The 9,868-nt window shown below is 42.3% G+C and overlaps 1 protein-coding gene across 1 annotated transcript; it reads left to right on the forward strand.

Moving 5' to 3' along the window:
• The first annotated feature begins 1,642 nt into the window (after nucleotides 1-1,642).
• On the forward strand, nucleotides 1,643-5,254 carry LOC106147678 (protein S100-A6-like). Its single transcript, XM_013510214.1, has 3 exons — nucleotides 1,643-1,670; nucleotides 4,588-4,746; nucleotides 5,039-5,254. The coding sequence occupies exons 2-3, from the start codon at nucleotides 4,609-4,611 to the stop codon at nucleotides 5,177-5,179; spliced, it is 279 nt and encodes a 92-aa protein (XP_013365668.1). The 5' UTR covers nucleotides 1,643-1,670; nucleotides 4,588-4,608; the 3' UTR covers nucleotides 5,180-5,254.
• The last annotated feature ends 4,614 nt before the right edge of the window (nucleotides 5,255-9,868 follow it).

Consider the following 9,868-nt stretch of genomic DNA (forward strand, 5'->3'; position numbering starts at 1 on the left):
TTTGTTCACTAGCCTCATACTTATAGCTAATCCTTCCAAACTGTGGTGAAGGCAGCATAACTATATATTCCACACCAGCATAAAGTGCAGACTGGGGGCACTCTTCGAAATGCAGACTCAGAGCAGCGGGAATATATACAGGTGAAGGACTTCCTAGTTGATTAGAGCAGGTCACGAGCCTACCCATCTACACAGCCAGTTTATTCACTGGATAGGATGTGCACAGAACCTGGTAAAAATACCTCTTTGCCTGAGTTCCTCCTGAGTCATAATCAAGTGCACACAGATAGACTGGAACAAGCTGTGTGGTCCCCAGGTCAGCTGAGTTGTAGGCAGTACACCTGCATGGCCTTTAGATCTACTCTAGTGCACTCCAGTGTGCCATCGCAGGCACCAGAACATTCACTTACCTGTGGAGGACATGAAGGTGGGGAACGTGTAAGCAGGCTGCAAAGGGGAATTGTGCAGTCTCATGGATCTTCTGTGCACAATGTTTAAAATGGAATTGCAGCTGTTGCCTTCTCTTGCAGAAACTCCACCAGTGCTCACTAGGGCTGGGCTCCTCTGCTCACCCTGAGCAGAGCGGCAGTGGCTGCAGAATGTAGTGACTGGGCACACATAGTCCAAGAACCTGCAGACTTGAGAGAGTGAAGATGCAGCTGCACACTAGTTACATATCTCCCAGCTTTGTGACAATGGTATTACATGAGAATCAGACAGACATTCATTGGTGAATGTTTAAAGTGAGTTCCAGTGGGAAATCTTCTGAGCTTTATGATTTTTGTATTGTATTGTCTCGTTTGGATTTGAAACTGTTGGTAGTATTAAAAGAATGATGTGTTTATTCAGTGTTTATTTTGCTTATTTTTTTCTAGATTTCAAAAATATTTAGATTTTTAAAATTTATTTTATGGATAAAATGTAAGACAAAATTTCATGACACAATAATAAGAAAATGACAGTAGTTAATACACTAAATGTGGTTATCTTTGAAGTAGTTGGCAGCATAGAACATATGAGCAAGAAATTTCTCCAGTGACTAATCTTGAAGAATAAATAACGTCTGAAAGGTTGAGTAGATATTGTGAAAAGGAAAGAAACTGCTGAAAAGGAAAAAGCAACTGGGATGAAGGAAAGGAGAAATGAAAGAAGGCAAATACACACATATATACATATATATATTATATATAATGCGTACACACATACAAGATAGCTATGATAATTATAATACTTATTTCTATTGATTTATAGAAAGGAATAGTTAATACTTAATTTTTCTGACCGGTTTCCATGCTTATATCGGGTAATGTAATAATGTACTTTGAAGACACCAATGTGCAATACTACAACCATTGTTGAAATTCTATCATCTCGGTCTTTGAAATTCTGAATTGTTTCTAATGTTTTTTATTATTTTTATTCCCTTTGAAATAGAAATGTTAACAATCAATATGAGCCCAAACATTACTTTTCAATGAAGTAAGAGATTCTGATAGTTTAAGTAACTTGCATTTTTCCCCTTTTCTCTGCTGACCTATCCCCTTTCACTCATCCCACTTCCTTTTACTTTTGAACAATTTCTTCCCATTTCACAGTATGCATTGTGCATTTTAGATCTCATTTCCTCTTTCAGTTTCTCACCCCAAGGAGACAAGACAGTGTTTATCCATGTGAGTCTGATTTATTTGACTTTTAAGTATGGTCTAAACGTATCCTTGAACCTATAAAAGTCTCAAGTTTACCTTAATTTGTGGCTGCATAGTACTTTCTTGTATGAAAAAAGCACATCTGTTTTACTTATTCCTCAGTTGAGGGGCAGTTGGGTTGTTTCCAAGATCTAGCTATGACAAACTATACTAGCATAAACAGGGGTGCACTTATACCGCTGTGACATGATGTTTTATATACCTCTTGGAAGATACACAGAAGAATAGCTGACTCAAATGTCACCGTTTGTCCTAGGTTTTGAAGACTCCACACTGATTTCCACATCAGTGGAATCAGTGTGTACTCCAAGAAACAGTCAGGATGTGTTCCTTTTCCCCACATCCCCTCCAGCATTTGTTAGCAGTTGAGTGTTTGATAATAGTCATCTGCCTGGGGTGAGATGGAATGTAAGTGTTTTAATTTGCATCTCTCACATGACCAGTGATGTTGAACACTTTTTTAAGTATTTATTTGCTGTTTGTTTTTCTTCATCTGGGAAGTGTGTATTCATCTAGATGCCCATTTGTGGGTTGGGTTTTTAAATCTGGGAGGTCTGAGTTTTTCAATTCATTAAATATTCTTGATAGTAATCCTTTCTCTGAGGAAGAGCTGGCAAACATTTTTCCCACAGTGGGTTGTCTCTGGTCTTTGTTCGTGGTTTCTTTTGCAGTACGAAAGCTTTTAAGGAAGATGATACCCAAGTTGTTGATTCTTTGTGACAATTCCTGTGTGATCAGAATTTTAAGTCTTTTCCTACACAATATCTTCAAGTGTTTTACATATTCTATCTGCTGGCAGACTTTATGTTTATGTTTTAATATTTAGATCTTTGATCCGTTTTGAATTTTGTTTAGTGGATGGTGAAATACATTGGTCTAGTTTTGGTCTTTGGCATGTGAAGAACTAATTTTTCCAGCACCATTTATGAAAGGGGCTATCTTATTTCCAGTGAAGTGTTTGGAACCTTTGTCAGAGGTTAGGTGGCTGAGTATATGTGAGGTTCTTCCTGCATCTTCTATCTCCTCCACTGATGGTCAGGTCTGCTTTTGGCAAGGACCATGCTGATTTTATCACAGTAGTTTTGTGGTATAATTTCAGGTTAGGGACCATGATGCCTCCTGCCTTGCTAGTGTTGCCCAAACTTCTGTTTGTTTCTGTGCAGGTGGTGTAAGATCTCTTCCTCTTGTCATCTCTTTATCTAGTTTCCTTATCTCAAGATCCCACAACAATTCTTTTTTAATCTATTTTCAGCAGGAATATTAACAGCATATTCTTCCTCTGAAGCTTCTAATGTGTAGTAGTCGGTGCTCTTTTCACTCTGTTGGTGATTTCTTTTGCTGTTGAGAAACATTTAATTAGATGAGATTGCAGTTGTTGATTTTTTGAGTTGTTTCCAATGCAGGGTGGTTTTTGCTCATGAATGTTCTGACTACCCATATGTGTCCAAGATTTCTATCTGTTTTCTCTTGCAGTAAGTATTGTGTTTCTGTTTGAATATTTAGATGTTTGATCCATTTTGATATTAGTTTAGAGTATGTGATAGACATGGGTCTAGTTTTTGTTTTTGACATGAGGAAAGCCACTTTCAGCATCATTTTTTTTGTTTCTGTTTTTGTTTTTCTTCTGGTAGCAGGAATTGAACTCACGACCTTGCACTTGCCTGGCAGGCACTTTGCCACTGACCTCAATCCCCAGCCCCTAATCATCATTTTTTAAAGAGGCTGTCATTCGTCCCTGGAACATTTTTGTCACTTTGTAAGAGAGAAGGTGTCTGCGTGTCCTTGTAGGTGTGCATGCATCTTGTAATATGTTCCATTGATCCTTAGGTCTGTCGTGATTTTTGCCAGTACATTCACTTTGTATAACCTGGACTGTCCCACCCTTATTCTGGAGTTTCTCCTGCCTAAGTATGAGGTGTGGGCTGGCAGCGCTGGCATCCCAAGAAGTTCCTGCACCCTCCCGATGCTGATGCCGCTTTAGGCAGTGGCGGACAGGTAGCTGAGAAAGAATGAGATGATGACATCTACCCCCCCGTGCCCTGTGCCTACCACATAGCACAAACTGAACTATGGAAATTCGGAAAATTCCAGGCTGCCCACTTGCAGTGGTGTCCATTAAATGCATTCTTGAATGCCCCTGGGCTCCCTGATCTCCACCTTAGCCTGAAGCAACTGGGGCAAGAGGCCTGTAGAGTCATGCTGAGGCTCAGGTATGCCCAAGGTGGAGCCAGCCTGTGACAGTGGAGACCCGTCTGAGCCCGCCTTCTCTACCAACCCATATAAAGCCGGCCCAGTGGAGCTCTCCATCACTCAGCAGCACTCCCATCAGACTGAGGCCTCCCGCTGTGCTGTCTGCGGACACGTGCAGTGAGTTCTGCCTGAGCTTCCTGGCTTGGAGTTCACATACCGTGCCACAGCCAGCACCACGGGCTCCACTGGGGAGAGGCTTCAGATCCACCCTGTGGAGCGAAAGCCAGGGTAGAGAGGCTTCAGATCCACCCTGTGGAGTGAAAGCCAGGGTGTCACGACAGGCGAGGCACAGACTAGGCCATTCCAGTGGGGTGGATCTGATGGTGCACTTTTGTGGTTTAGGAAGGTGTGTCCTGTGTGCACCTGTGCAATGGTATAGGGCCTGGGATGTCCCCTGCCCAGCCATATTCTGTAACTTCTCCGGGTAGGTACCACTCAACATGCCCACTCAACATGCTAGAGACCCTAATGGCTACTTGGAAGCTTTTGATCCCTTCTCCTCCTCAGCTGTGGTCCCCTGGTCCCTGCTCCCTATCAGCGGAAGTGGAAGGTGGTGAGGACAGATGTCCCGGGGTGTGTGGTGAACAAGAAGTCCTGTTAACTGGGCTCTGACAAATGCTTATGTCTCCAGCTTCCAGCCCAGCTTGCAGCCATGGCTTTAGATGTGGAAGAGACCATGTTATTTCTTGTGACCCTCTATTTGAAGTACTCTGGCCGGGAAGGTGACCCGGAAACCCTAACAAAGCAAGAGCTGAGGGACCTGATCCGCACAGAGCTCCCATTTGGTAAGGTGAGTAGATTGCTCCCAGCCCTACTCCCCCAACACACTAGTTGATTCACTGCCTTGTCCATGTATTGCTTGGAAGAGGTTAGGTGGTCTCAGCCAGGTGTTCACTCCATCTGAGCAAGGAGCAGGGGCATGGGGGAAGTAAAGCCAAGGTGAAGACAAGGGGGAAAAGCACCTTTGGTGACTATGAGTAGTGTGGCTTGAATGAGAGAAAGCAGCTAGCTGGGAGGGAGGAAGCAGAGAACCTAGGTTGGCCATCATCACTGAGTATGCTCTTCTCATTTTCACCCTTTAGAAGCTGCACCCTGCTGAGGTTAACTCATACTTTGAAGAACTGGACTCGGACAAAGATAATGAAGTGAATTTCTTGGAGTACAGCACTTTCTTGGGGAACTTGGTTAGGCTCTACCATTTTGAACCCAGGAAGGATTTGTAAATTGGGAGATCCCCCTCTGGGGGTCCTGAGTCAAATCCAGCTGTAATTGTACAATAAATATTTCTGGTCAAATCAGTTGTGTGTTGGCTTCACAGTGATTTCTAATTCCTCCTTGGTCTGGTGCCATGCCAGCCATCAGAAAGACTCCTTCACAGTTTACTTCTGATGGTCACTCATTGCTGCTTCAGGGCTAGGCACCCAGTTTTAATATCACAGGACCCATCTTTGCATTAGAAAAGGTGGCCTTTTCAGCAAAACCATCATGAGGATAGGCTCATATGTTGTTATGTGGAGAGTGTCTTGGCTCAGCCTGGAGAAGGAATGGCGCCTGGGCTGGGTTGTTATGGGGTGTGAGGTCCACAGAAGTGTGGCAGATTGTCCTGGTGTGCTCCTGGAAGATCAATTTGGCTCTGTGTGTAGTGAGAAATGGTGTACTGTGCAGTCCCTGAGTAAGCCAATGCACTTTTTCATCATAGTAGGGTGGGTAGAATAGGCATGTGTGAGATGACCAGGGCTTAGCCCCGGGATCTTTTCTGAGATCACTGAGGACATTGGCTGACTGAGTTCACAGAAGCTGCCCACGTTTCTATTGCTGGTGGGGACAGACAGTGGAGGAGAGAGTCCATGCAGTTAGGGTCATCAAAGTTCATATTGTGGTGTGATGTGAGGAGGACTGCAGCATGAGTGGTGCACAAATGGCGAACCAGCCCACATTCCGAGTATTCAAAGGTCACAGAAGAGGGTATCATTTTGGCTTTGAACATTGAATTCTTCAGTAAAGCTACTCAACTTCGTATTGGACAAACGTACTATAGGCAAGTGAAGAAGGTAAGGTGGTGTGCAAAGCAAATAGAATCTGAGCCCTGGACACTTCCTAACCCCTCCAGGGGCTAAAAGACTTTCGTGTAAGTCACTGCTTCCCGAAGGATGGTGATGATTTTTCATTGGACAGATGCTTAGAATTGCAGGGATAGCTGCTCCAGCAATGCCATGAGCTCTGCACTTCTAGGGTGGGTGGGAGGGTTGGGGTGAGCATGATAAATGTGCAGTCCACCCACTGACTGAACAGGCATACATTTAGTTCCTGCTTCCCCACAGGTACAGAGGAGGCAAATGGCAATGCAGATTAAAGGAATAAAAGAAAATCCCCTGCGAATAGCAAGCTTTTGTTTTATACAAAATATAGCTTTTAAGGATCATCTTTTATGTGGAGGAGTGGAGAGAATCAGGATTTACATTGCAGTCTGGTGGCTGCATCAGCAGAGGGGTCGCCTCAGGAGTGTTCAGCAGCACAGACTGATTTTGTTTATTGCTCCAACAGGTTTACTGTCAGAATTGATCCCTCTGAGCTTGCTGATGAGCTTGGTCCAGGTTCACAGCACAGTAGATGTTCAGATGGAGCAGGGACCTCCCCACTGGGTTCATTCACTGGTCGTGACCCAGGATGCTCACATTCCATTTCTTTATTTGAGTGGGCCCCTTCCCCCCTGTACAACTGATGTCAATCCTTTCATGTAGGAACTCCTAAACCTGGGAAGCAGAAAGAGCAGCAGCACAGTCTATTTTGAAAGGTATGCTGGGGTCCAGGTAGGGAGGAGTTTAGGACTCAGTAAGAGCATTTGAGTGTCTGTTCTCCACAAAGCTTACTTCATAATGTCTAAGTAACCACTCCATGTTCCACCAGACTGTTGCAAAGTGCTCTTTGTAGAGGTGCTGTTGTACCATTGTCTGCTCTTCAGAGGCTTTATGCATACTAGATAGTATTCACCCTATGCAACAAGAGCAAGGTTTGTGTAGACACAGGAGACTATGTCCCTACTCAGATGAAATTTACAGATAAAAATATTTTTCATGGCTTCTGACCCCAGGCCAAGACCTAGGTGCTTATCTCAGCCTGGACTGCCAGCTTCATAATTAACTTTGGCCATTTCTTCTTCCTCAGTTCCTTTGAAACATTGTAATTGAGTATTGGAAGATATTAAAACAATGTATAGAGTACATTTAAGGTGTTTTTAAAAAATACATAAGAAAGATTTATGAGTGCAAGAGGTAAGACACTCAAGGGAGCTGGCACGTGCTCAAAGAAATGAGGCACAAAGCAGCTGACAACTGGGGACCTTCAGTCTGTTTTAGCAGGTGGAAACCTGTGGAATTTGATAATCTCTCATCTTTGTGGCAGTCTCTGTAAGACATATTAATAACGTAAAACTGCTCAGTTTAACCAGGTTAGAAATGAATATTACCATTGCCTTTAACTCCCTGGCTTGTGTTTCCCTTCTCATTTCCTTCACTTACAATGGATCAATATTTGGTAATTACTGTGTTCATTGCCTTTAATTCCCTAACAATTTTTACCAATGTGTATTCATCTCTTATAAATATGGATTTGCATCCATACAGTTTTTATAATCCAACTTAATGATTGGAATTAGCTCCAGTTTAATAGTTTGTTACATAGTAGCGCAACGTATGATTAGAACATAACTTCTCTTGCCCATTGCTAATTACACTTTTGGGTTGCCTTCCATTTTCCTATTTTAGTTGTTTAAGTTTTCTTAATTATTTAAAATCCAAGAATTTTCAAAACAACCACTAAGACAAATTCAAAAGAACAGAATAACAACACAAATGATACATGAACTCAAAAGAAAATGACAGAAATTTACAATGGTTGTTATAAATACATAGTATTACCTTCAATGAAGTTGCTGAGTCCCTTAAACATAAGAATGTAAGAGTCACAACTGCTGGGTGCCATGCTGCTTCTATCTAGAACATAGAAAGAATTAAAAAACATCAGCCCCCCACAAACTCAAAGATTGAATCTAAAAATCAAAAATGGGCAGCTGAGATGAATACACTCTTCTCAGATAAAAGAAATACAAATGGCAAATAAAGACATGAGAAAGTGTTCAACATCATTCATCATTCAAGAAATGCAAATGAAAAGAACACGGAGATTTCATCTCATCCTCGGAAGAATGGCTAGCATTAAGAAATCAACCCATAACAAATATTGGCGAGGCTGTAAAGAAGTAGGAATTCTTCTCCACTGCTGGTGGGAATGCAGACTGGTGAAATCACTGTGGAAATCAGTTTGGACATTCCTCAGCAAACTAGTCTAGAGGTCCCATTCAACTAGATATTCACCTTCTGTGTATTTGCCTAGAAGATCTAAAAACATAATGTCACAGAGATATATGTGCACCCACGTTCACAGAAGCACAGTTTTTAATTGCTCAATTGTGGAATAACCCAAATGTCCATCCACTAAGGAATGGATAAAAGAATTGTGGTACTTTTTTACAATGAAATATTACTCAGGTGTAAAGAAATATAAACTGGAGACTTTTATGGGTAAATGGTCAGAATTGGAGAACCTGCTCCAAGTGAAATAAATTACACCTTCATGTGTAAGCAATGTATGGTCTCACCAGTGTAAGAATCAGAACGAGTGATTAAAAATTAGGAGATATGATAGACTTTGTGAAATGAAAAGAAAATGCTCAAAGAAAAAGCAACTGGAGTGAGGGTGAAGAGAAAAGAAAGAAGGGGAAACTATGTATCTATGTGCAATATAGCTAACATACATGTACTACTTCCTTCTATTGCTTTACTGAAAGGAAGAGTTAATGATTACTTATTTGATCAGTCTTGCATGTCTCTCTTTTCCTGAGAAACGACCTTGAAGATATCAGTAAGTAATAGAACAAGCATTGTTAATTTCCTACCACTTTGTAATTCTGTATAGTTTGTATTGTTCTTATGCTATTTCAAAAATGGATGTCCATTTGTTAATATGTTTTCCTTCTTTTATTTTTAAAATAAATCAAAAGAAGAATGTAAGATTGACCAATCAAAGACAGTAACAAGTCAAAAAAAGAAAAAATTAAAAAAATTAAACATTGGAAATGGTGCAGAGCTTCACTATACAAGATGGTAGGATTTCAACAATGGTTCTTATACTGCACATGCTCTTCAGATCAGTCATTCTGATAACCAAATTCAAGTGTGGAAAACTGGTCAATAAAAGAGAAAATTTTGAGCATTGTCTGTTCTTCATAATAAACCATAGTCATTAGCAGAACACTTATTCCAGCTATCCTTACATATACATATAAATTTTGATTCTCATTTAAAACAATAAAATAACAATAACCAATATATAAACAAAACAGCACAGGGAGTAATGAAATGATACAGAATTCAGGCCCTCGGAGCCGGCCGCGCAGGTTCCCCAGCCCCCCATGCCTTGTGCCCAGGCACCGAGTTCTCCAGGAGCAGCAGGGCTCCTAGGTCCGAGTGTGGGCCTGACTCATACCACCACGATTCCCAGCCGAAAATCGCGCACAGAGCCAGGTAGGCCCCACCCAATCCCGGAGGCCAGGACGCGAGAAAAAAGACCCCGCGGACATTGCAGACTGAGTCGCTCTGGCGGCACAGAGGAGATCGGGACTGAACGGCCCAGGGTCTTCTCTGGCTGTGGGCGGGGTGAGTAGGCTCTCTGAGCCAGGCAAGCAGAATATCGGAGCCCCACGCACCCTGCGCCAAGAGAGCAAGTACTCCAGGTGCTGCAGGGCCAGTGGATTCGAGTCTGTGCTTTGCCTTCGCCCAGACCCTCCAGTGAGGCGAAGGCTGGGGAAGTCTGTGACTGTTACCCATCTGGGCTGAATCTGGTTCCTGTATGAG

The sequence above is a fragment of the Chinchilla lanigera genome, unplaced genomic scaffold, assembly GCF_000276665.1.
Source record: "Chinchilla lanigera isolate Chin_1 unplaced genomic scaffold, ChiLan1.0 scaffold00610, whole genome shotgun sequence".
In the NCBI taxonomy this organism is placed as follows: domain Eukaryota; kingdom Metazoa; phylum Chordata; class Mammalia; order Rodentia; family Chinchillidae; genus Chinchilla; species Chinchilla lanigera.